The 27,432-nt window shown below is 42.1% G+C and overlaps 2 protein-coding genes across 11 annotated transcripts in view; both read left to right on the forward strand.

Moving 5' to 3' along the window:
* Nucleotides 1–4,480, forward strand: part of mapkapk5 (MAPK activated protein kinase 5) — a 36,864-nt gene extending 32,384 nt beyond the window's left edge. Inside the window, exon 14 of the mRNA XM_063186288.1 lies at nt 546–4,480. Coding sequence (XP_063042358.1) covers nt 546–640 — 95 coding nt within the window. The 3' untranslated portion in view covers nt 641–4,480. The remainder of the gene's footprint in view (nt 1–545) is intronic.
* An 885-nt stretch (nt 4,481–5,365) lies between these two features.
* Nucleotides 5,366–27,432, forward strand: part of atxn2 (ataxin 2) — a 51,228-nt gene continuing 29,161 nt past the window's right edge. For 6 of the 10 annotated variants that reach the window (XM_063186292.1, XM_063186293.1, XM_063186294.1 and 3 more), the window contains exons 1-7: nt 5,366–5,861; nt 8,286–8,319; nt 12,340–12,399; nt 16,433–16,504; nt 22,201–22,357; nt 23,427–23,441; nt 26,915–27,051. In XM_063186292.1, the coding sequence (XP_063042362.1) occupies nt 5,746–5,861; nt 8,286–8,319; nt 12,340–12,399; nt 16,433–16,504; nt 22,201–22,357; nt 23,427–23,441; nt 26,915–27,051 (591 nt within the window). In that variant the 5' untranslated portion in view covers nt 5,366–5,745. The other 4 variants (XM_063186299.1, XM_063186291.1, XM_063186297.1 and 1 more) reach the window with 3 other exon arrangements.

The raw sequence follows: 27,432 nt of genomic DNA on the forward strand, positions 1-27,432 counted from the left end.
CACACACTCACTAATGAACCAAACTGAGATTTCACCACGTTTGGCTGGTTGGGTGGTGGTAATTTAGAGCCCTGTATGTGATTGAGATTGTAGATTAAATGTCAGTCTTGTATATGTCTTGTCCTGGCATGGTATAGAGAGAAAACACAATTTAATTTCCCTTGTATGTCTTGTGCATATGAAGAAAGTGACAATAAAAGCTGACTTGACTTGAGATTGCCTCTTGATGTGGGCTGGTCTCAACCTGCTCTTTCTTAATGTGAAGCTGCACCAAAATTGAATGTTTAAGTCAGTCTGGTCAAGGCTCTTCCAATTCTAATCATCCACACAATCTAAGTTCATCTACGATGTGATTGAAAGCAGTGCTCACTGACGGGTATTTTTGAGCCTTTTATACCCATGTTGGAGATGGGTATAGTGAGAGAGAGATTTGGGGAAGGTTTGGGAAATGACCTCGGGCTGGACTCCAACCGGGGTCCCCGGGTTTATGGTATGGTGCCCACTGAGCCACTGTGTCCCTAATGTAATGCTGTGTTGTTTTGCAGGGAGGGCGTTCTGTGACCCAGTAGACCGCCTGAAGCTAGCGGAGATCGTCAAACAAGCCATCGAGGAAAAAACAAACTTACAAGAGTCTCAATAGCAAGTGCTGAATTTCTATTTGTTTTTGTACTGTTTTATTATATTTGTTCTTAAGCAAATAACTGTAAAGAGTTTTTTTTTTCAATGTAAATGTGCTGAAACGTCTTTTTTTCAATGGACATGGCTCGAAAAACTACTGTAAAACTGTAGATATCTTCAAGGTTTGTTGGTACGAAAAAGGTTTTTTTAAACAAATGATGAGGAAGAAAAGAACCCAAAAACATCTATTTTTATTTTCTTTTTGAGGGTGAAGCGAGAGAGAAAGAAGAAAAAAGACAACAAAACCTAATCACATCCTGCACTGGAGAAGCAAGGGAGATTTTTTAAAACCTGCTTGTCCAAGATGCCACATATTTTATTTTAGCTTTATTCAGCCTTCTCTTTTTAACAATTCTCATAAATCTATTTATTTAAGATAAAAAAAATAATTATAATGAACAAAGGAAACCAATGCTGTTATTTTGTACCATAACGCCTGCCGTTGCATCACACAGATCAGTATGAGTTGCTGAAACAGAACAAATCAGAGCCAGTGAAGAGAGGGCAAGACCTTTAGCTTAAAGAAGGTTTGTCCTGCAAATGTATCTATCCAGTGAAAAAAATGTGAACTGTAAATGAAAAGAAAAAATCATATAAGCCTTTTGAAGGAGAAGAAGAAGAAGAAGCTACTCAGCATGAGCTGCATTATGTCGAAAGGTTCCGTCGTCACTGTCTTGCCTCCAGACAGATTATCAAGTACTTGTGAATTGCTATGAGCCTGAAGTAAGCTGTGTATGTCTTCCCCGACGAGGATTCCAAACGTTTGGTAGTAGTTCCGAATGCTGTACATGTCTAGTCTTACAGCGAATTTCAAATGCAACGCAAACAAACAAGCGAACAAACTCGCTACCTCCTCTTGGCTGCACGGAGGTTATGTTGGGAGCATGGGAGTGGAGAGAGCGAGAGATATCGAGATCAGGACAACAAAACACTACAAACTGTTTGCAGTCAGACGTGCACACTCCCAAGTCTTTGTATGTAACCCAGTAGTATTGCGCCTCAGTTATGGTCAGAGAGCCGTGTGTATGTGTGTGTGTGTGTGTGTGTGTGTGTGTGTGTGTGTGTGATTGCGTGTGTGTGTGTGTGTGTGTGTGTGTGTGTGTGTGTGTGTGTGTGTGTGTGTGTGTGTGTGTGTGTGTGTGTGTGTGTGTGTGTGTGATTGCGTGTGTGTGTATGTGCGAGATTGTGTGTGTGTGTGTCTGTCGAGAGATTTTTTTTCATGTCTACTTGAGCTGTCAAGAGGTTCAAGCCAATGTGAGGATCTTATGGTTTCAAGTACATTATATCCGTTTTCTTTCTTTCTTCTTTCTTGCTTTCTAAAGCAACGACTTCAGGAAGAGAACCCTTGAGCCTTCCTTCTTTTGCCTATATTTATGTGTATCGAAAATGTCTGAGTAATACCTAAAAGGTGTGTGCGTACTTATGTGTTTCGTACATGTGCCCTTGTTGAGAGCTTGCCCTTACCAAGTCCAAGTCGGAGCTGCTTCCACAATAAGTGAATACAAATGCCTGCACCGGAGGAGGCTATTCTGCCCTACAAAGCCAAAGCGCATTAACTATATATTTAGTCAAAATTGAGTTTAGACTGAAAATTTGCTGCAACTACAATATCCAACCTAATACCAATACTTTTGAGGGCATTTTCCTCAGTTTGTGTAGTTACTGCACTTCGTCTTTGTAGAGCAGTATTGGTGGTGGCTGTCTCCATGTAGCACCTTAGCCACTGACAGCCATATCTCCCCTTCTCCTCCTGGTGTTACGCATCGTCTCCCACCCAATCAGAGCCTGACAAACTGGTTTGGACCCGGGATGTCAAACTCCACCCCTCCAATCACAGTTGACCTTAGCTCAGGACCCTAACCATCATGGAAAGAAGAAATTTGTGGATCTCGCCATCCCCACCTGCTACTTATTGTTTTGACTCTGAAGCTGCAAAAAGTTAGGCCTTGTGTTTGGGATCTCTGCTCATTTGTCTCTCACTGGCAGTGGTTTTAAGACAGACTGCAGTTTACTAAAACAATTCACAAATCATGGATCTCTGATGTTTTCAGGATGACAACTGAAATTGTTGAAGGGAAAGGGCTTTTGACTCAACCAGTTGTAACTTTTTTTCATTTATGACTTAATTCTTAAATATGTTCAGCATAACATGCCGCAAGCTTTCCACGTTTCCTTGAACTTTTTTTTATTCCCCTAACCAGACTATAATCCTCTAACAGTCCTCACTATTGGTAGACTATGACTCAGGTCAGATTATGAAACATATTGATGAAATGTTTTTTCCCCTTGTTTTGCCAAAGGAGCAGTCCCCCCTTTTGGAAACCTTTCTTGTGTTTTTTCAAGGTGTTCTCTGAGTCTGGTTATATTTAGAGATGCACCGGATCCTGATTTTTAGGATCCTGGCGGATACCAGATCCACTGCTTAAGATCCTGCCGGATCCGGAACCCGATACCGGATCCTACGAAAGGGTTGAAACACATAGCCTACTCACACACGTGGGCCCTTTTTATCATGTTGGCTCAAACTATTTTGACTGAAAAGCCTCGGCTACCGGATCCTGGGTCCTGGAACCGGATCCGGATCCTGTGAAAAACCCTATTATCCTGCCGGATCCGGAACCGGATCTTGGATCCGGTGCATCTCTAGTTATATTACCTCTTAGCATGTATCATTGAACCAGTTCAATAACATAAAGTATAAGTAATATCAAATGAGTAATATCACCAGAATCAGAGAACAGCTTGATAAAATGAATGGGAAAAACTCAATTATTTAACTTGAGGAGGTGTAAAGTGAGCTTATCTCCAAAATTGGTGGATTGTTCCTTTTAATGATGAGGAGTTAGAATTGGAACAGGGGCAGAGACTGGATGATACTGTAATGTAATGTAATGCTGCATCTTGAACCTCAGTTCTAGGGAATAGACCTGAACATGAGATCATTTTTATTTTATTTTATCTCAAAGAGCTTTCTTTTGGATTGTCAGTATCTGGCTAACACACACACACACACACACACACACACACACACACACACACACACACACACACACACACACACACACACACACACACACACACACACACACACACACACACAGTGAGGTATTGTACATATTCTCAACAGTCTTCCATGTTGCAGCATAATCATGTTTGTCCAGTTATACTGTAGCTTTCTGAATGAAGAAAAATAAACATCAACAACAACCGTTAAGTGACACTGGCCTCCGTAGTGGTGGGAGCACCTCAGTAAACTATACATCAAATAAATGTTTTCTGAGATGAAATGAGGCATTAACATGGCTTCTAATTCAGCAGTAAAGCGCTCTAGTTACATGACAAATCTTGCCTTGCTGTTTTTTGAGACAAGCCATTTTTGTTGTCATTGTTGGTTTTGCCACCTTAGCCTTTCAAGCTGGAGACGGGATGCGAAACTGAAGCATACATTTGGCTCATAAGACAGATTGTCCGTGTTTTATTTGCTCATGTAATGTTCTCTTTTCTGTTTTTAATTCCCAGTTTTGAATATCTGTTTGAAGAAATGCATCTTGTTTTTCCTCATCTCTCTTTTTTGTCATTTGATTTTCATCATCATTCATTCTGTTGTGCTTTTGTGTACTAATCTCCTCTTGTGTGGTTCTGTAACGGTGCACTTATCGTTATTTCAACGTGGGAGGTCTGTACCCCAGACAGTATTTTATTTGTTCTCTTATCATCTTTTGAAATGTCATGGACATGCTGAAATGTTTTTTTTTTATTAAAGCATATCCCGCTGTTCAGAAGTCAGTGTCTCTCTCTCACGTGCATGCATGTGTACACTGGGGTTAAACTGCTCCAGTTACTCTTTCTATTTCAAACTATAAAAGAACCATGCATTTTACACCAATATCTGTGTTGCTGCTACAGTTTGCTGAATGAAGCAGTTTTTTAATTATTATTATTATTATTATTATTACAGTTTTCTGCCTTGACATCTACAGCATAGTCTTACTCAAATGTCACTAAAAGTACATATTTATAAAAGTATAGTATATCCCATAGGGATAGGATAGAGGGCTCACGAAAGGGACAGTCCATTAACACATTTTGGCCTTGCTGTTTGAAGCACCCTCCAGCTTCCATTAAAATTCCTCTAGTTACATGGGGCAACCTGACTGTCAGTGAGGCCTACCTCACTGCACTATGGTTAGCCGAATTATATCATGATATTTAATGATGAATTTTAAAAATGGGGAAAAGATTGTTTAGTGAGTGATGGCAGCCAATCTCTACAGTAGGCTATAATAGATTAAATATGCAGTGTGAGAGAGAAGTGTCATTAACATTATACAGACATCAGAGGATGCAACTAGAGCTCTACTAGTACTGGGTAGCCTCATGAATGTTACTCTACTGCTCTACATGCACCGGCTCACGTGGATGCCTCATTACCTCCTCTCAATTGTAAAGTCATCCTCTACTTCCTGTAAATAGTGCGTTATTCTCTACAGTCCTGTGCACATAGTATGCAAATCCAAGCGAAGTATGTGACATTTATCCACAAGATTTTAGCAGGCATTGTCACGACTATGAAATCAAGCCCATGTGTGGGGTTGTCAAAGCATGGAAGAATGCAATGCACAGTGTACACACAGTGGCATTGTCTATAGCTATATCCCTCCGCTATTTTTACTCTCCTTTCAGACTATTAAGGTCCTTTCACTGTCAGCAAGGAATAGCTACCGTGTTAGCAGGGAAAATACCTTCACGGAATTACCTGATCCTTTTATTTTAACATTTTAAGTTCGCATTTGGGTAGTAGACGTTTTAAATGTAGCGTTTCTGTTTTTGTACTGGATACAGGAATCATTTGGAGTTAAAGCAAAAAAATAAAGTGACGCTAACATTAGCAAGCTAGGACAGCAGCTAGTCAGCTAGTTACGTTTCTCAGCAAGGCTAGCTATCAAAATAGCTGGCTGGTCATCATTTTGTTACACCAGGATTTCATTTATTCCCCACATTTGTCTGCTTTGGAGTTCTATGTAAACACTACAATAAGTATTCCACGTTGTCGTTTATGGGATCATCATGTCAATGAAGCAGGCCGGTGGTAATCGTAAACCCGGCGGTAGCGGTAGCAGTGCTGCTGCGGCCTCTGGAGCCGGAGGGGGTGGAGGAGCAGGCGGACGACAAAGTCTTGGCAGGTGGGTTCCTCGAGAAATGTATGATTATTGTCCCCACTGTGTATCACCTCATGTTGACAGTGCCAACATTGGGTTTGTTTGCGGTTGTCAAATCCAACGTGCCGACTAGCATCACAGTTGCATGGAAATTTGCGATTAGAATTTGAAAAGTTCTTTTAATCTTAGCCAGCTCACGTTTCAGCTAATATGCATCAAACGTCAGTGTCGGAGCTGGCTTACTGATGCATTTATCAGAAGAGACTGTGATCATTTGGTCCATTCAAGCCATGCACCTAACCTTATTAACAATGCACGGTCACATTTTGGTCATCCATACCGCTTTCCCCCTATTTCGAATTAAGCCCATGCGTGCGGCTAGCTTCGTAAAAGCTAATCAGCGTTAGCTCACATTTGACATGCTGGACGTTAGTCGATGCCAACTTGCGCGGAGGGTGCTAGCCGTCGAAAGTTACCTACTCGTCCGACGCAAGCGAGTAGTGAAATGCCAAGTGATGCATGCAATTCGAGAACATTTTTAACCTGACATGGCAACTACATTCTGTCCAAACACGCTTACCCAGTGCTGGGCCTAAATATTCTGTTATTCGCTGCCAGTTGGCATGCATTTAGGTTTATCAAAGGTTGTTGGCTGAACCAAGATGCTTGGCTATGCCGCTAGCTGGAGCATCTTTAGCAGGACAACTCGACTATCTTGCTTTGTAAACAATGTCAGTGCCACTGGTTCTGGTGGTGCTTTTAAAAACGTGTGGTTGGACTTTGGCCCATGTTGGGGCCTGCACCTTTCTTTTTATTCTGATTTACGGCGAGTGTTTCAACTAGGTGTTATAGCTGCTCAGCTGGTTGGGTGTGATGTTAGCATACAAGCAAGCTAGTGGTCGGCCCTACAGAGCAGTAGCCTGCAAGGAACTGTCAGGCAAGCAGCTGACCTCAAATCACCGCAGAAATATTTCCGTCTTCGTGTGGTCTTAGCTGCTATTGACCGTGCGTTTGTACCTTAAATTAATAACTAAGCGACGGTCAGTCACCGATCTCTTTCTTCGGAGGGGTCCTTCGAATTTGGAGGAGGGGGTTATCAGCCTATGTCGCGAGCTAGCCCGCGCCTGACGCGCGCATGTGCGTGCGGGTTCTGCAGGGGAAAGTCAAGCGAGGGCAACAACCTTGACGTTGTCGGGCTGCTTAATTTCGTGTCCTTGGATGATGACATTTGTGTAGGTAACGTGCCCGGGTTGTGTCGATTTTGATGATTGTCAGAGGGGTTCAGTAGGTCACGCAATGCGAGTGGTGAATTGAATAACCTGGGAATAATCTACGACACGGAATGGCGTAGCTCTAGTGCTAAGTTGGGTAATGCCAGTGCATTGCGCTGCCTCGCGACGTGTAATGAGTGTAAAAGACGAAAATCTAGTGAATAATTGAGCATTGTAAAACTGATAGGCGTGTTTCAATGTCCTGCAACGCCTGAAGGATAGAAGCTGGTACGGCTCGTCTCTGTGGGAGAAAGCTAGTTTGATTGTTGTACCAGAGAATGCCTACACAGTCCATCCAACGGCATGGACATTACACTACATCGGTCAGAAAAAAGCTGCGTAGGGACTTTCGCGTTTTGGGGATTGTTGTGCGTAAAGAACTGTGGGTGTGCCTGTCTGCCCAGAGCGCTACCCCTCTGTGCGTTCAGCCATCCTTGACCACTTTAGCCCGTATGGACTGCTCACGTTTTTTGACGTCGACTCTGCCAAATTCGCATATCTCGGGCGTTCTAGGCATTCCAGCTACGCTAATCTGAGTTGGTGGCTGTGTGGGAACGAGCACTGCTTGATTACCAGATTGCAGCATTGCTTCCGTACCCGTGACTGAGTTTTGGTTAGTCAGGGGACTTATTCATTGCTGAATTGAAAGTTGACGGGTTTTTAAACCGAGGAGGTCATGCCATTTTGTTTTGTTTTAAGAAATAACGAAATGAGGATAAGAAGCAAAACTGCAAATGCAAAGATGGTGGCTTGACAGTTAATTTGACATTATGTAGAAATTATGATGCGTTCATTCAATAAACATAATGCTTGGGTATATTCCTTGTTGATCCATGCATATACTCTGTGCTTTGCAGATGCTGCCAGGTTTTTGTTGTTGTTGTTAGGCCTGTGATATGGGCAATTGACTATATTTGATCACTCCCGATTACTTGCACACCTATAACAAATGCCCCTGCCTGCCATGCCTCTCTACAAGGGTGTATGTGAAAGTAAGTGGGTTATATCAAATTAATCAGGAGAAATCAGACTTTCAGACTGATGGTGACATCTTGACATTTGACCAATCAGCAGTGGCCTGGAGCCTGTCACAGATTTTTCACAGATTTGTCTGCCCTATAAAGGGTTAAAGCTACGTATGCTGATCTTAACATATTGTTTTTCTTCTTTATTCCAGAGGCCGAAATGGCTCCAAGGGAGTACCAACTGCAGTAAGTCCTGATTTTCCCAAGTCTACCTTTTGAAAGCGTCAGTCCATTGACATGATGACTAGCCTTTAGTGTGCGGCATGGTCCTCCGTGCCATATTCTTCAGTTCCGTTGGAAACATATATTTTGTACAACCGCATGCATCTAAATAAGTTGGTTGTTACACAATTAATTTTGTTATTACTACGCAATGCATTTCTCTTCAGAGTATTCCAAGGAAGTGAAATCTACTTTTTTGTGTGTACTGTAATCGATTGTCTCAGTAGGCACTAAACTTTTGATAGCAGGTCTAAGCAGTGGGCAATTGCCAGTGACCGCTGACCCCACCCCATCCTACACTACACTACATTACATTACATTACTGCAGAAATACACCAAGGGCAACATGAGGGATACCAGCGACGGAAGTAATATGGTAAAGTAATTGACTTTGTATTCAGTCGCTGGCAAGAGAAAAGACACAAGCGATTCGGGCGACTAGGGGCGATTTGAGCGACTTGGGCGACAGTTTGTTGTTGGACTTGAGCGAATATTGTGCAAATGAGCTATGATGCAGTTCGGCGACAGCCACCACAGCCAGTGGGAACGTTAGAATGCATTCTGCATTCTGTCGCTTCCATCACTTGTATCGTTCTTGCTACACACTGCAATTCTCTGTTCCTTAATTATCTGTTGCTTAATCTCTTCGCCGCTGGTGTATTACACCTAGCTGACACTTTTATCCAAGTGACTTGGAGTTATCATAGTCCGTGGAGCAACGTGGGCTTAGATGCCTTGCTCAAGGGCACTTCAGCCATGGATGGAGGTGTAGGGAGAGGTAAGGGTGGGATTTGAACCTGCAACTCTTCGATCTTAAGACCACCTCCTCCCCAACAATTAAGTCACGTGTCATGAGCTGTGTTTGGCATTGTCCATGGGTATCCAGGTTGGAAATGGAATATTGGACTAAATGCCTGTGCAGGAGTTCCTCTTAAACATGGAGTATGTAGGGTTTTATCTAGAGTAGGCATTTATGCAACTATGCTGCCCATTCCTAGATTTGATCTTTTCGTGAACATTTACTAAGAAAGTAATAAACTAATATTTACTAGTCGGACCAAATTATGGGGAGTTTTGATACTAAAGAGATCTATGCCTGGACATTAGAAAGACACAGTTAAAATCCACCTTTTATATGTGAAATGGGTAAGGTTCCCATCACAAGGCATACTTACAAATTAATGGTGGTGTCTCAATGTTTCTCTTGAAAAAGGTAACATTTGTGAATGGGCAGCATAAATTCTGCAAGTAAACTACTAAAAAAAAAGTGCTCTACCTTTAAGTGGCCTATTTCATGGTAGCACACAAGCAGCGAGCTGACCTGATTCATTAAACCCCCTTCTATCAGGACAAATGGCCTCAGGCGATCTGAACAGGGAAGAGACTTAGCTTACCTGCGTATGACACCTGCGCGCACTGGGGGCTAGCGCAGCGGCCTGTGGCATTGTATCCAAGCAGGCTTCTGTAGATTGAAGTATGGACGTTCTAAGAAATGAGGCAGTGGCGGAAACAATTACACATGGGACAAAACACTGATGGGGACCCAGGACAAAACAGTGATGGGGGCCCTCCATATGGCCTACCAAGGTTAAAATAGGGCCACCACCAATACAAGAGTTCCCTGGGCCCAGGGGAAAATGAAATGAGTCCACTGGAAACATGGGCAGGATGACAAACTACAGAAACTGAAAATGAAGTGAATAATGTTGACTTTATTTGATTTTACCTGACTATATATAAGAGATTTTCAAAATAGTTTCAAACTGTAGTAATTTCTCTCCTGTTCACAGTATTACTGTTGGCAAAGTCTGGGTTTTAATGCAACTTCCGTTAAGAGGAGTAATTTGGGGGGAAATGTGCTTTTTCCCAGTTTTCCTTTCCCTCAAATATGTTAAGCGGGTAGAAATTGTGCAATATGGGGCTTGGAAAGGACAAATTCAACTCCTGTTAATTCACACGTTTCCCCAGCCCGTATGAAAGGGAAAGGTAATTTGATAAGATGCCTGAGCTCTCACATATCATCACCCTTTTGCCAGAAACCTGGACTGGTTTGTTTTCTTTCATATTTCCTGGACCTGCATTAACTCATTAACTTCCAGACTGCCAAATTTGGTATAGTCATTTCAATTTATTTATTTATATTGCACATTATTCATATAGCTTATAGGTTTTTCCACCAATGTACTTTTCAGACATAATTATTTGGGAGCGTTTCAGTTCATATATCAACATGTCGTGTTATTTCAACCCTGTGCCTTTAATTAATGCAGAGACAAAGAGACAAAAGTCTAGAGACAGAAGTCGCTAAGAATGCACGTTATCTCTGAATAGGCCTTCAGGTTGTCAGAGGGGGGGGTCATCATGTAAGATGTCCATTCCAGGTCCATTCCAGAAGTAAAAACCCTGACACAATTTCCATCCAACACGGGTCACTTCACTGAGTAGCTGGTGCAGAGCCATGGAATTCAGGCCCAATTCGAAACGGGAGGTAGTGACTCGATGACTCTCCTCCTACATAAACATGTCACTGATCAGATAGGTCAAGTTAGCTGATGAGGCAGCCGTTACGAACGGCACTAACGAGTGCGCCGCCTTGCGCATTTGATGTTACGGCGATTCTTGCGATTCTATGGCGGGAGTTACGTTCATCACGTTAGCGCTTAGCTTACGCATGCTATTTGAACGGTGAATGATCGTCAGACGGCGGAATCGTAAAATAGGCTATAAATAGATCTAGCGACCGCATATTTAGATACTACAATGTTGATTTATGCATTCGATTTTCAATATCTACATACATAAGTGTCAGAATAAAGAGTATGATAAGGTAGTAGTTTGGGTAGTAGCCATGTTTGTTTTTCAGGTTTCTGGTTGAGAGGGAGGTGGCGCACAGCATGTTGGGTACCAAGGCAGCGAAGTCAGCATCTGATGTATCCTCGAAATATCCTCGTTACGCCCACAAATGCAGTCAACTGCCGAGAGAGGAAATAAAGCAATTTTTCGTTTCGATCCACACTTCATGAATCGATGTCCAGTTAGCTCACTGGAAGGACAGCTGCCTTCCCTGTTTCGAATCGGGCCTCAGAGTCCTGACTACCGGGAGTCCATTGTGCACCATCTTCACTCCACAGTTGACCTAAATGTGAAAATAATTCGAGAGTAAGGCAAGAGGGAGAGGAAACATTATTTTGTGTTTTGGTTGGATGGTCAGTGAATCAAAGTTACCTTTTTTGCCTCTGTCAGCCAAAGGTTGAAGAAAGTGCTCCAAAATTCTGGCTGTTAACGAACGTGTCTTTCAACACAAATCAAGAGCAATCAGAGATGGCCATCTGGTCCCCTTGCCTATGCTAGATGAATGTGATGATGTGTGTTTGATGTCACCTGCAGGGGGTCCAAAACACTGCAGGCAGACTTCAGTAAAATGATTCATCGTATTTAACAATGATAAACCATGACTAACCCGTTAAACTTGAGTGTTTTACTGGACTTGTAAAACAAGCGTTTAAATTCACCTTAAAATGACCTTTGGTGGGTTCATTTAGGAGTGTGCGCTCTCACTATGAATGACAAATCATTGCATCACACTTTAAGCACTTTAAGGAAGTTAATGATGCATCATGGTTCTTTTTAACTTTTTAGTTTTTGCTTGAAGCAATTTTGTCATGGAAGACAGGTTTCGATTTAAGCAGAAGGTTTTTGCGCAATTTCTTTTAAATAGTGTTTTGTCTTTATGCTTCAGCAGTGCTTAAGAAAATAAGAGATGGACTGTGTCAACTGTGGTTTGTAATGCTATTTTAAAACAAGTGTCATCCTGGCTTAAAAAGTCATAAGATGCATGCACCCTGAGTTGTTGCCTAGCTATCTTTATATGTCCCACCCCCATAGTTGAATCCATTTTCTATACTTTAGAAAGAAAAGGTAGAGTTGGTGAAAGTCCCTCTAATTTTGCCTCTTGTTTTTTTTTTTTTTTTTTTTCGTCTGCAGACTCCTTTCAATGGTGTTTATGCAAACATGAGAATGGTTCATATCCTGACGTCGGTAGTGGTAAGTATGTTTTGATGTTTCAGTGTGTGGTGGTGATCAAGTGTGTGGTGTAAAATGGTGAAGGGCGTTTTTGTAGTAGTAGACATCAGGGTGATTTTTTTTTTTGTCTGTGTTACTGGATTATCTCGGAAGCATATCCATTGCTTGTACATTACTAACCAATTACAAGTTATTTTATTGCCATAAGCTGTGGTTTTACCATCTGACATCTGCTGCTTTAAAAAAATGTCATTGACCCATACATAAATGTAATTAATATGGGCCTTGGATCCCCAGCCGCGCTGGCCACCTTATCACATGTTGACTGAACCTCTGACTTCACTTACTTACCTCACAATTCTGCATTTCACTGGTAGTGGCCCTCACTTGGCCATTATTTCTGAGAAGTGACAGGCAGATTCTTTCAACTTTTTGGTTTTCAATTGGTTTTCTTGTGGCAACTTTCTGGCAATGGGGGCGGTGTAATGTGTGTGTAACTGAGGATGCGTTGGTCAGGGTTTGGTGGGGGATGAGGTGCGGAGGTTAGTGTCCCTTTCTTTATTATATTAAAGAAATATAACGTGAATTACCAAAAAAAAGTGATGGCTTAACACGTGCCAGCCACCACACATCCCAGAAACCCATTTTCTTCTGTGACTTTCAGACTTGTCACATTTACATGCTTATACTGCTTGGTTATACTTTTTACCTCCGCCAAGGAGGTTATGTGATCGCCTGGGTTTGTGTGTGTGTTCGTTATCTGCACCTTATATATATGTACACCGCATTTCACATTATTACGCAAATGACATTTTTTGCCGTTTTCCTAAATAATCAATAGAAATGACAGTCGTCATAATTTTCAAGTAATCAGCCATTAAAGTACAATTCAAAAGTTTTTGAATGAACCTTCCAATGATAACGGTATTTTTTTAAATAACAAAAAACTTAAAATGCCCAAAATGCTCTGTTCCAAATAATTACGCAAAACAGTTTTGTAGTGTTGTAATACAAATTTCTTTCTTTTTTTCCCATTTACATCAAAACAGTTGGCATTTGGTACCTTCTAAATTACATTTCGATGTTCAAAACTTGGTCATAAGCTGTAACTGGAATGCTGCGTTTAACATTGAAGTCAATGGCAGGGCATTGCATGGGAGTTATGGAAGCCTAGATATCCTTGATGCTTTGCTCTCAGCTGTTTTTGTTTGTTTGGTCTGGTGACCCACACTTCACTCTTCAATATACCCATAGATTTCCATGCCACGTGTAGGTGCTTTGGAGGTGATGACATTCTAACTCACCAGACATAGCATCCCATTCATTTTCAATGGGGTTTTATGTCTGGTGCGTTAGAATGTCATCACCTCAAAAGCACCTAAACGTGGCATGGAAATCTACGGGTATATTGAAGAGTGAAGTGTGGGTCACCAGACCAAACAAACAAAAACAGCTGAGAGCAAAGCATCAAGGATATCTGGGCTTCCATAACTCCCATGCAATGCCCTACCATTGACTTCAATGTTAATTGCAGCATTCCAGTTACTAAGACAAAGAGCTTATCACCAAGTATTGAACATTGAAATGTAATTTAGAAGGTACCAAATTCCAACTGTTTTGAGGTAAATGGGAAAAAAAAGAAAGAAATTTGGATTACAACACTACAAAACTATTTTGCGTAATAATGTGGAACAGAGCATTTAAAGTTTTTTATTATTTAAAAAAATACCGTTATCATTGGAAGGTTCATTCCAAAACTTTTAAATTGTACTCTAATGGCTGATGACTTGAAAATTATGACGACTGTCATTTGTATTGATTATTTGGGGAAACAGCGAAAAATGTCATTTGCATAATAATGTGGAATGCGGTGTATGTACGCTGCTATTTCACAGCCTGCCACAAGGTGTCCGGGTGAGCACTGGGCATAGAGGTAGATGGTAGAACACAGATTGCCGTGAAAAGGGGGGGCGGCAGTGGTGTAGTCTACGTAGAACGCAGGTATACGGAGTATACACACTTCTAAATTTCAGGGATTTCGGTATGACCACTTAAAATTGATTGATCCATTGTTTTGAATAGCACAAATAAATACAGTATACCCACTTCAAAAAATGCTCAAATATACAGTATACCCACCATGAAAAAGTAGACTACACCACTGGGGGCGGGTGTTATGTTCTACCTCTTTGACTGAGCCCCAGCGAATATTCCATACGGTTTGTCTGTGCCGCTCTCAGCAAATTAAGGAACAGGGATAGTCTTGTTTGCCTTAGATTGCCTGCTTAGGTTGATAATGCTGTCGAATTATTTGCTGTTGGTAAAAGTTCACAATGCTGTTGCGCAGCGAGATGGACAATGACCCCGCAGAACGTTTAGGTTCGCAATGCTGTCGAATTAATTGGGGTAGCCCGTTGGCAAAAAAGGAATTTATGAGATTGCGTAGGTTCACAATGCTGGTCAATTTCATTACATCCCCTTCCCTACACTTAAAGTTGTTTGCGAGATGGACAGGGACCAGACCGCCCGATAGCATGATGCCAGAGCACCGGCGAATATTCCACATGGGTGTGCCTGCGCCATTCTCGGCAATAAGGAGCAGGGAGGGACTCCCTTCGCCATGGGACTCTATCCTTTGCCGCCAGCTCCAATACCCAAGTGCATTCATTTTCACCTAAAAAGTTGCACATCAGCAGGCAACCGGGACTACACCCTCGTCGTTGAAGTTAACAAACAATCCTGTCAAATTAATTACCGCTGCCAAAAAATACGTGTGAAGTGTAAGTTCACAATGCTGTTACGAGATGGACAGTCAGATCGCACATCGGCTTGACAAATGCTGTCAAATTAATTAGGCCGCCGTTGCCAAAATGTGAAATTTTGTGACTGCGTAGTTCACAATGCTGGTTAAGATCATTACACCCCCTTCGCTACATTTAAAGTTAACCCAAGTTGTTTCCAAGATGGACAGTTGCCCAAATAGGCTATGGAATTTGTGACGTCAGTTCACAATGCTGGTTAAATTCATGGCACCCCCTTCGCTCCATTTAAAGTACACCCGAGTTGTTAACAAGATGGACAGAGACCAGACAGCCCCACAGCATGATGCCCGTGGACAGATTAACAACTTTGAATAATTTTCAATGAGCTAAATGCAGGGAAGGAAATGCAGAGAACGCCAAGATCTCAGTGGCTCGGAGGATGCCTATTCTCGTAGGCAAAAATTGATCTAACAGTTTTGTTGTTTTGGTTGACAATGTTGGTCAAAATCATTAGACTATCCCTTCACTAATCTACAGTTCCATTCCAGCGTGATCTAAAGCTCTCTCAAAGCGGGATGATGTTTACCTGTTAGGCTACGCACATAGGTCTATATGGGACTATGCTGTTAAAATTGCACTAGGCCTATAGGCTAATAAAACAACGGTTGTGATTCTGAGAGGGATGTATCAAGGCTGACATGGTAATTAATAAAAAAGATAGATCTAATTTGGTTACAACTTGACTATTTAATTCTCTGAACACAATAATGGTGTGTATAAACCTGCATAAATGACACCACATCATTTCACAAGTATCTTATGTGTCTAAAAACAAACTGAACTTCCTTGGCAGAGGTCTGCACACTCTGGGTGCATTTCTAGTTGAGTTCTATTTTATTCATGCTGTTCATTTTACCCTAGCCTTGAAATAGCTAGTTGGCTGATATTGCATGAAAAGCTTGAAGTGAACAAGCAAAATATTTCCTCTCCGTCTGTCTAGTAGGGAACCAATTGTGGACTGTTAACAATGAAATGGCCATAGGGTGCATCAACCAATCAATCAAAATGAGTCATAAATAGCACCTTATGAAACAAAACTTTCATTCAGTGTGCTACAGAGTAGTGAAAGAGAAAAGATAAGAGAAAAAAAATGAACAAACATTGCTTTTCCCTCTTTCTTGTAGGCTATCAAATGTGAACTGCTAATTATCGAATAGCTGCCATTTGGTATTAAAAATTGGAAATGACCCAAACAACTTGTTTTTCCCCCGCTTTTTTTGTGTGACTTGCAGGGAACCAAGTGTGAGCTGACAGTCAGAAATGGCATCAACTATGAGGGGATCTTCAAAACATACGGCCCAGAGGTGAGTCAGAGGCCCAGCCTCCAAAACACCCCTGTCTTCCATAACAAACAGAAGCACATTGCTGTGGCATGGGTCACACACCTCAGCTCTGGCTGCCGCTGGTGTTGTGTTGGCACACTGATAGCCAGGGATGCATTTCTCAAAACCATAGTTGTTAACTTTGTTAGCTACTTTGTTGTTTGCAAAGCAATTTCCCATTGGCAACTACCTAAGTTGGTAACTTACTAGCAGCTATTCTTTCGAGAAACACACCCCAGGTTCTGGACAAGGACAAAAAAACACCCCAGCATTCTTGTCTTGTCTGAAACAGGCCCCTCACACACACACAAGCCGATCTCGTGCTATATCCTGCTTGACTCTGCCCAGTGTCTATATTGAAGACTGACCAATGGGCCACCCCCTCTAAACTGTAGGCTGGTCCCAGAAGAAGGGACAGGGAAAGAACAACAGTATTGCTCCCTGGGGACTGTTGGCCCATCATGAAAATGCCCTGTATGTCAGGTTACTAGTTCAGACCTGCCGCTAGCTAGCCGTAGCCAATATCTTACAGGGTGTCCGCGGAGTCTAAAAAAGTCTAAAAAAGTCTAAAATTACACATTATCCATTTTAGGCCTAAAAAAGTCTAAAATATAGGGATTTTTTGCACTTGAGTCTAAAATTGAGTTTGAGTAATTTAAGACCTACGTTTCAATGCAAAATATCGACAAAGGATTAATGTTTATTTGTTCTGTTTTGCTTTGTTTTTACGTCCTTTTCCACGCCACTTTTTCTGGTATTGTGGCAGTTATGGTCTCTGTAGTTCTACATGAAATGTTGCTGTTTGTAACGTACAATAATAAAACTACAGATGTTATACGGAAATGTACTGTAGCTCCTCCTCCCCTTTCACCGCACAGTCTGACTAGAAAGCCCACTTTAGTGGTGTTATATCTAGACATTGTTTATATCTAGACGTTGTAAAAGCGATATTGGCGTTGCGTTGGCCATACATTAGATAACTAGGCTTCTTGACTGTCTTAAACACCTGGAAGAAGTTAACTAATGAGGGAAGTCAGTCACCACCTCATTGAAAAAGAACGGATTTCTATTTGGAAGGATGTCGATTAAAAACAGAAGACAAATGTGACAGTGCAAGACAAGGGAATATGTCAGCACCAGCACAGACCTGTGAGCACCAGTTTGAATCGTTGCAGGTAAGAAGTGATTTTTAGTCCTTGCAGTGGTGATGGAATAGTCAGGTGTTGGCTGTGGCTTAGCAGTCTAGCGTAGTTGTTAGCCTCAACGTTGGCGAAGCTTGATTGTGTCTGTGCGAGCGAAAGAGAGTAGCGACAGTGTGTGTGTGGCTAATCTGAAATTATGAGTGATTTAACAGTCGAATTCCCATGGAAGTGCCTTTGTTGTAGTCCTATTCTGTTTGATGCCTTGGTATTTTGTGCTGGTTCTGTGGTAGCAATTTGCAAACTGGTGGGCATTTGAGCTGTTACGGTCATGTCCACGCACAAACGTTAAGTGTGTGCTGTCACATGCACTTCTCATTAGCTCAAAGTCAGTCCGTCAATGTTTGAAAGACCTCAGGAGTCAAAGCACATGAAACATATTGTGCAATTCATTTAACAAAATGGATAAGATATGCTATGTTGATGGATGATTTAATTGTTATAACCCCGTTTTGCGTTTTCTTTGCCTGCTGCTTATGAATTGATCACCATTTAGCTTCACGTTATGCTGCTTGAAAATATGTTAAGCCTAAACTACGTCTACATCAAAAGAGCCCTAGATTTTGAATACCGTAGCCAGCTGCGCATTACCGACTCTCGCGCCGTGGCAGAATCTTTCTCGCGTCGCGCTCTTGAGCTGTCATGCAAGTTACACTCTCGCTTGCGTGAGACCTCTGGTACAACCCCCCTAAAACGAATAAAGCATGAATCTTTGGATTGAGTGGCATGGGCTGAGTTGGTCAAAATTTCGAACTATTTTGTTATTAGTATTAACTGCCACAAGACGTTCTCTTGGACACCTCCAATAGATGAAACAAATAAACGTCATTTTATGGCAGCATTTTATGGCAGTAGTGGTGTTAGCTCATGTTCTGTTCTTCTATCTTGGTTAGGTCCTCTTGATATAGGCTTGCACACATGGCAATCACATTTTGATTTAAAAACCTCAGTCAGTGCAATGTAAAGACAGGCTGTTCACAAATGCTGGCTTTGATAACTTGAAATTGTGAAAGCGAGCATTGCACCTTCTCACTGGTCATTTATGATCAGATCTCTTTATGCTTATAATATGCACTAGTGTGTGTGTGTGTGTGTGTATGTGTGTGTGTGTGTGTGTGTAGTGTAGTGTGTGCAGGGCCACTGACAGCTTTTACCGGGCCCGGGGCTAAATCATCTGAAAGGGCCCCCCTCTCAATAAATACAATACAATTGGGTCCCAATTCTGAGGGGCCTCTTTCTCTGGGGCCGGGTCAACTGTCCCCTCCCCTGTCGGCTTCTGTGTGTGTGCGTGCGTGTGCTTTTGTGTGTGTGTGTGTGTGTGCGCGCGCGCGCGTATCAATTGACCACAATCTGGCTTTATTTCATTTTTTATTACTCCGCGAAGGTCTAAAATTTTGCCCATGATGGTCTTAAAAAGGTCTAAAAAAGTCTAAAATTTCACTTGTTAAAAGCTGCAGACACCCTGATCTTAACATTGCAGCCACGTTGCACAACGGGTGAATTTCTCGAAACCAAAGTTGCTTACTACATTAGCTACTTTGTTGCTTTCAATGCATTTTCCCATTGGCAACTACCGAAGTTGCTAACAGGCTAACAACTTCCCTTTTGAGAAACTCACCCCAGTGCAGCCAACAGCTGTAGTAGCTGCGGCCAGGACTACATCAGTGCTTCAGTGGGTTTGGATAACAATTAATATGAAGTAAAGATAAGAATGCATACAAACGTATGAGCAGCTCTATGCCCTACAAAGGCAAAGTGCAGTAACTACATATTTAGTCGAAATTGAATTTAGACTAAAAGTGGTCTTCATAACACCTCCTTTATCTTGTTGTAAAGGCTTATGGTGCAAACGTGTCCTATTTTAGAGATATTGCTATGTCAAATTTGCAGTAACTACAATATCCAACCCAATACCAATAGTTTGAAGGCATTTTTCTCAGTTTCAATGTTGCCGTAGTTACTGCACTTTGTTGGTCTATTAGCCTGCGTAATGTACTGCCATGCCATGTTGTGGCCATCCTGTGTGCCAGCTTTAGGTTGTCAGAGGGGAGGTCGTATGTAAAAACCCTGCCACAGTTTCCATCCAACACGGTTGACTTGACTGAGTAGCTGGTGCAGAGCCATGGAATTCAGAGTCGTGACTACCGGGATACAGGAAGTCAGTTGGTGACATGATTCATGTACATTCAAATTCTAGGCAGCGGCTTTCTGTTAACTAGAAACCAACTCTAGGCAGCGGCTTTCTGTTCGCTAGAGACCAACACAGAGCCAATACATAAGAAGCAAAGATGAAGTAAAAATGAATCAAAATTAATTACATTTACCATTATCGCTTTCCTTGTTCTGCGCCTACTTCCTGGAGCTATTTTGGAGCTGTGCCATATCTGGGTGTCAAAGGCTCCATGAGCCATCATTTTTGTATGAAAATGGAACACTGAGGTCAATGGGTTAGCCTAACTCTTACTGCCAAGACTCTGAGCTGGTGCATCTGTCTGAAGAGTCATTGGGATCAGCTGATTCAGAGCTGATTGGATCAAATTTGTGGCTTTTTTAAAACTTTCTGAACCCGGTATTGACACCTCTGGTTGGGTATGGTATGTAGAGTGATCAGGTTGACGTGATGATGATTATTGGGAAAGGTTAATTCTGGCATTGGGCCTAACGTTTGGTGCTACAAAACTTTTTATCTCACATCCCAGCAGGACTCTAAATGAACACCAGCCAACCGGCCAAATGCTGGTGAAATTATTTTGACCGGTAGAAAAGACCAAATTTCACTTCAAGTGTGTGTTTGGCTAGTAAGATTTCATCTACTAGCCATTTTGGCTGGTGGTGAAAAAATTTAATTCAGGGTCCTGCATCACAGTGTATATTGCATACCCTGATCAGCGTTGTGATTTGCCGCTCAAAGGTGCATGATCACAAGAATTAAAAAAAAAAAAACTGGCTTGTACAAGTTAGTTTGTGGTAATATAACTCCAGGCGAACACTCTCATATTTATGCTGGTATTTTATTTCTGTCCTCTGAAGTGATTTGTGTGAATTTAATCTGGCACGTGGTGGGGCAGAAGAGTTTTTTTATCCAGCCCTCAGCACTGATTAACATCAGCTGGGTTCTGCACACTTCCAGTGCCTTTGAACTCACCTTAGCACGCATGTACTGCCGGATTTTAGTTTTTAACACAGCCGTGCACATGCACTACCTCTGCTGTTCTTGCTCCAAGTCCACATTTCCAAAGGCTATCATGTACCTCTTTTTTTGGTTTGTTTATTTGTTTTTTTCAAACAATGTTTCCAAGCAATGTTACGGACAGATGTTTTGGCTGAAGGGCCCTTGAGCAAGGCACCTGACCCTGCATTTATCCAGGGACTTTAACCAATACCAGTGTTTCCAAGCAATGTTACGAACAGATGTTTTGGCACTTTGCCACCGGATAAGCTACTTAAGGCACTGGTGATGGTTTAATAGTGATTGCCAATGTGATGGTCTAATGGTGATTGCCAATGTGATGGTCTAATGGTGATTGCCCACGTGACATCATTGCCCTCACCAAATTTACTTTTAGGTCTCTTTTTGGACTTTTAGGTCTTCTTGTTTGCACGACTAGGATTGGCGGACCCAGGCTACTATCCGACAAGCGCTAGATTTTGATTCGCCCACGATAGGGGCAAAAGGCGTTGCGACCCATATGGTCATGTGTCTTGTGATCAACATTTTATTGATTTTATTTTTAACCATTTTGTACTTTTTTTGCATTGGGAGTAAGTGGTTCAAGTTCCAGCCACTGCTGTAATGAAACATCTTTGGCAGGAGAACTGAGATCATTGGCAGGCAGCGTTGTCATGGTCATCCAAATGGTATTTTAGTTGCCGTTTTTGCCTGCCAACCTTTTTTCAAAAACCTGCCTCAGTGGCATATTTATAATGCCATCAACCTGCCTTAATGGCGTATGGTCCCAGACTCCATGTGTTGTTTGTCTGATGGTGCTCTATGCTCCACATGCATGGCACTAATGTGCAATAGTCCTCTGACATTACATGCATGTATTGTCCTTCTTTAAACTGGTCTTGTTCAGGCATGCAAAGTTAATTTCCGTTAAAACAACAGGAGTGGAGCCATAGTGTTTCATTATTAAGCAAATTGTTGCTTAATTCATATCTTTTCAAAATCAAAACAATATGTGTGAGGAATGAGGATAACCATAAGGAAATGCTGTACATGCAACATACATGAATACCAAAACATGCCCAAGTTAGAATTAGAAATGAAAGTAATAATGTAGTAAAAACATGAAAGTCGTGCACCTCAGCAAGCAAAACAGAAGGCCTTGTTGTGACTTGCCTGTCTTGGCCACAGTGCGATACGGAGCTGGACGCAGTCTAGAAGTATGTAAACTGCTTTGGAGGAAAGCATCAGCTAGTGTAATATAATGTGAAGAGTCAGGTTTGACTTGACTTGCCTGTCCTTCCTGTCTCCAGTGCGATCTGGTGCTAGACGCGGCCCACAGGTCTCCACGGAGCCCGGAGCCTGCCACAGGCCCTCGGCGCGAGGACATTGTGGAGAGCATCATCTTCAAGTCCTCTGACGTGGTGGTGGTGCAGTTCAAAGACGTCGACCTCAACTTTGCCAAGAAAGGTAGGACTGTGTCCATCTATCTTTTTTTTAACGTATTTTCATCTGATTGTCTCTGTAACCACAGTCGTCATTGGTACTCATTTTCTGGGGCAAAAACGGCCCTTTCTGGGGCATTGTCTTACCATGTGTTTTTGCCAACATCCATAATTATCAGTGTAAACCCTGTCACTTTGGTCGGTGTCTGGAAAAGATTTGTAATGGAAACTCGCAACATGGCTCATCTGTGAAATAGTAGGAATATACAGAAATTCTTCTATAGTGTACAATAGCCCAGGCGCTATTCTTGGTGAAGGGAATCACAGAATTGTATACATCTAAATCTTGTAATATCACCACACAACAGTTGTTTTTAAAAAGCCAGTACAGTATAGGGAAGGAACAGTAATAAGAAATCGCTGTGACATGGTGGACTGGGAAATCCCATGCTGCTATGCGCAACCTTTCCGATCTGAAAGACTGCATGGATGCTCTTCCCAAAGTGCTAGCCTGAGATAAGGAGCCAATCTAAGAGCGGGAAGGGGAGGAAAGATGACGCGTATTACTCGACTAGTGGAAGCTTGCCGTTTGTTTGAATACAACTGACATGATTGGCTATGGGCTACTACGTATACCTTAAATGATAGATTCATGATGGCCATTAAAGGCCGTTGGCAATCATAAACCACGCCTCCCCTACGAGAAATTCAAAAGGCGGTCTACAGACATATGTCTCTTGGGCTGTTGTGAACCAGGCAAGTGAAAGGCGAAAGTTATTTTAATGTGGTGATGCATAGTCTGCTGATGGCTCGTCTGGTGACTGCCACATGCTATCTAGTCACAACCCAACACGCATTCCTCACACGTATAGCTGAGTCATTTTAACATACTGTATAGCTACTAGACCATGATTTAATACACACAGGTGTTTGTGGACAGGGTAGGGGGGAGGGGAGACGTGTTATGTGAGGTTGGTGGTGAGTATGATCAGGTGACTTGTCGTTTTCCAGCTGACTGTCTTTCACTGTCTCTCTCTCCCTCTCTCTGTCTCTTTCTCTCCCTCTCGTTCTCTGCATCTCTCTTGAATCTGTAGTTCCTACAGAAGCAGGTAATGCTGTCATCTTCTCATCCATCTGCAACGCCTGGCTGGCATTTGGTTTTTGATTATCTGTTGACGCATTTGATTAATTTACTACAAGATGTATATATCTGTATACATGACGGGAGGCTTATTGGTGCCTGCTCTCCCACCCCACACCCCCAACCCCTGCTTCTCCTAAAAAGACTTTGCCTTTACCTCTCTCTGTGTGGAGAGTGAGGGCATACTCTTTGACTGACTGTAATTGTGTTTTAATTGCAAGAGGATTGTTAAAAAAACGCAGCGATTGTGCTCATTTCACCACTCTGGCAAGAAACTGTTTAATCAAATCCAAACAAGATGCATGACAGAAACTTTCAGCAATTTCTGTGGGCACTGATGCATTTGACACAAAGTAACACACACACACACACACACACACACACACACACACACACACACACACACACACACACACCCACACACACACACTATACTCATATACGCATAATAAGCGGCTCTGGAAAAAAAAAATAGCAGAGCTCTGCAAAATGATTCTTGCTTGGTTTTCTGTGGATGCAAGGAGTAAAATGCAGGCAGGGCAAGAAATGATCAAAAAGCTTTGGGGAACGCTGCAAGAGGGTTTAGTACATATATGCACACATACTGTATATGCCAACCATGTGATTTGAAAATTACTGGTCTCCTGCCAATTGCTGAAGTCAAATCATTAGAGCTGTACTTATGAATCAGACCATGTTTCTATTATATCATTCAAGAACTGAAGTTATGTTTTGTTGCTCATTCTTTCCTCTAAATGCTTTTGGTGGTGGTGGGGGCCATCTACTTAGAAGATAGAAAATAGACCAAAAATTGCTCTAAGACGACTAATGACTTTTGCAGTAGTCTCTCATTTTTTCAGAGCTGCACGAGAGCTAAATTAAACTGCATTGCAATGATTGGAGCGGAGGCTTCCCAAATTATTAAAGGGACACTGTGCAGGAAGTGGTCAAAAAAGGTACTGCAACTATGCTTCTCATTGAAACTGGGCTGCCTATTGCCAAATTTGATCTTTACATGAAAGTTTACTAAGTAATAAACACATATTTTCTAGTGTGGTCCAAGTGCAGTCATTTTTGCAGTTAAAAATGGCTATTTTTGGAAATTCAAAATGGCGGACCATGGAGAAGATCCCCCTTTTCATGTATGAAAAGTGCAATTTTTCCAGTCATAGTGAATACTTAGAATTTGATGGTGGTGGTAAGTATTCGTGAAAAAGGTAACATTAGTGAATGGGCAGCATTAATTCTGGAAATAAACAACTAAAAATCACACAGTGTCCCTTTAAGAAATTAAAGAAATGCGTTGTCAAGATTGCTATTAGTATATTTACCATTGTCATTATTGTGGAATGACATTTGCATAATACAACACGATGTCTGCCATTTGCTGCTCTGTCCCTTAAGCACTGTGTTTACCGTACATGTTAATATTCTCTCCCATAGATTACTAATGAAGCACATATTGGCATGTTTATTTGTTTATTTATTTCCTGTTCCGTAAATCAGGGGGTTCCAAACTTAACATGGTCCCCCATACCAGTAGATATCAGCACCCCTTATATAGAAAGTGTATACCGTAAACACCGTGCCAATATGCCATTTTTTCCCTTCACATCTTAATGTAATAAGCGCATTCCTACATTTATCCAAGTGGAACAGGCAGCATACTATGAGAAGCAGAGCATACAGTAGAAAGAAACCATTTACAAATACAGTTTCAATGCGTCTTGATGTAAACAACATTTGGATATTTCATAACTTTATCAAATTTTTTTATTTTATGAAACTAATTTTGTCTCTAATTTGGTACGAACCCCCTTGCCTCTGTTCCCCAGTTTTGAAAACCACGGCCGTAGATTACTAATTATTTGACTGGTCTGATTTGATGTTCCTGTTTGAAGTAGGGTGTGGAGGTGTCATGTGAAGTGCATGGTTTTTGCTTCTCCTTCCCCATCTGCTCCACTCCTCTCCCTTTTGACACCATGACACTCCTCTGCCCCCACTGCACCCCCCTGTTAACCAAAAGGCTCTGATGAGTTCAGTGTTGATACGGTTGACAATGTTTTGCTATGTTTTGTTCTCTTTTTTTAAGATATTTTTGGGGGATTTACTCTCCTGTATTTATCAGACAGGACAGTTTAGAGAGACAGGATTTGAGTTGGGGGGGAGATGGAAAGGATCGGCAAAGGACCTCGGGTCAGAATCGAACCCGGGTCACCCGGCTCTTTGAGCCGCCGAGCCTCCTTGCAGTGTTTACTGGCGGTTTGGCTAAAATGCTGGTTAGGGGGATTGTATGGTTTGGGGGTTTCTAGCGATTTTTATGGATTCAAATGACCACCGTCACGGCTGTCCTAGCTGTCATGTTCGACTTGAGTTGTTCAACAGTGATTTTAGTACACACACACACACATTTCTATTGAATTAAATGGGTGGTATTGAACAGAGCGCCTCAAGTACACAAGTCAATGGCAACAGAAGTTGCTGTCAAAGTTTGCTCAGAGGGGAGAGCTGTTTCATTAGATTACATTGGCAGTTAACGAGAGAGTGATTTTTATACTACTGTATAATAAATGGACAAAGCATCTGTGATGTCACAAAAAAACATCTTTAAACCAGGCTGTAAGTATGTTTATTCTTTGAAGTGTGACCACTTGCAAAGCCTGACTGTCTGCTTCTGTAGCAAGCTCCAGACATGACAAAAAAGGTTGCCACTTGTCCAGGACACATGGCTATGTTTAAAGTAGCATAGTTGAGAGTGCAGTGATGGGATGAGAACAACTGCCCGTTTTGCCTAACAGTGGACCAAGTAAAACATTCCGAAAACAAAGGTCTAGTTCTCTCAGCCCACCTGATCTGCTTACCCATGATTCAGCTGGCTCACGTCAAAAAAAAAAACTTCTCCACAGCTTTGCCTTCATCCCAACACTCTTACATTTCTCTGTTTGTCCTCTTCCATTATAATTATGTGTATGGCTACGGGATTGGAAAGGAGAGAGAGGTGAATAGAAGTGGAAATTAATTGGCTAAGATCACTGCAAGCTTACAGGAATCTTGACAATTGAGGCAACAAGCATTAAACGTTTTGCTGATCGAAACCTGTTCTGTTTTGATTTAATTCTCTCTTTTTTTTTTTTTTGGTTTTTTGTTGTTTTGCTTTTTGTGGTGACTCAAACACTAATGACCCAAAATCACTTGATGTGCCATCCTTGATTTGTTTGTGTGTGCTGCATCTATCCCTGGTGATGTTTGTCACGTTTTATGTTCCGTCTGTTTGCATGAGTACTGTACGTCTCACCCCCTATCCCCCACACCACCCCCCTTCTGCTCCCCTCCACCCTCAGCCTTGTGTGTCACTCTGTCCTCTGTCTTTTTTTTTTTACAAATCCTTAGCAAAATAACTCCAATAGCTATGTGTGTGTACGTGTGTGTGTGTTATTGCAGACAACTTCACAGACACGGCGGTGAGCGGCACCCGTGTGAACGGCGAGCACAAGGAGAAGGACCTGGAGCCCTGGGACGGAGGGGCAGGGGAACAGGCCAACGCCGCCGGCAGCCTAGAGTCCCTAGACACAGACTTGGTGAGATGAAGACGTGATACACACACACACACACACACACACACACACACACACACACGCACACAGCCTGGAGTCCCTCGACACATACCTGGTGAGATGCAAAGTCAGACATGACGCACACATGCATTCACAGGGGCAGGGAGCAGGCAAATGCCACCGGCAGCCTGGAATCACAAGACACAGACTTGGTGAGAGATGTAGACATGACACACTCACACACACACACTCTCACACACACACACAGTCTCACACACACACACACACACACACACTCTCTCTCTCTCTGTCTCTCCATCTCTCTCTCTCTCTCTCTGTCTGTTGGTTATTATCACACACACACACACACACACACACACACACACACACACACACACACACACA

This window comes from Engraulis encrasicolus, chromosome 21 (genome assembly GCF_034702125.1).
Source record: "Engraulis encrasicolus isolate BLACKSEA-1 chromosome 21, IST_EnEncr_1.0, whole genome shotgun sequence".
In the NCBI taxonomy this organism is placed as follows: Eukaryota; Metazoa; Chordata; class Actinopteri; order Clupeiformes; family Engraulidae; genus Engraulis; species Engraulis encrasicolus.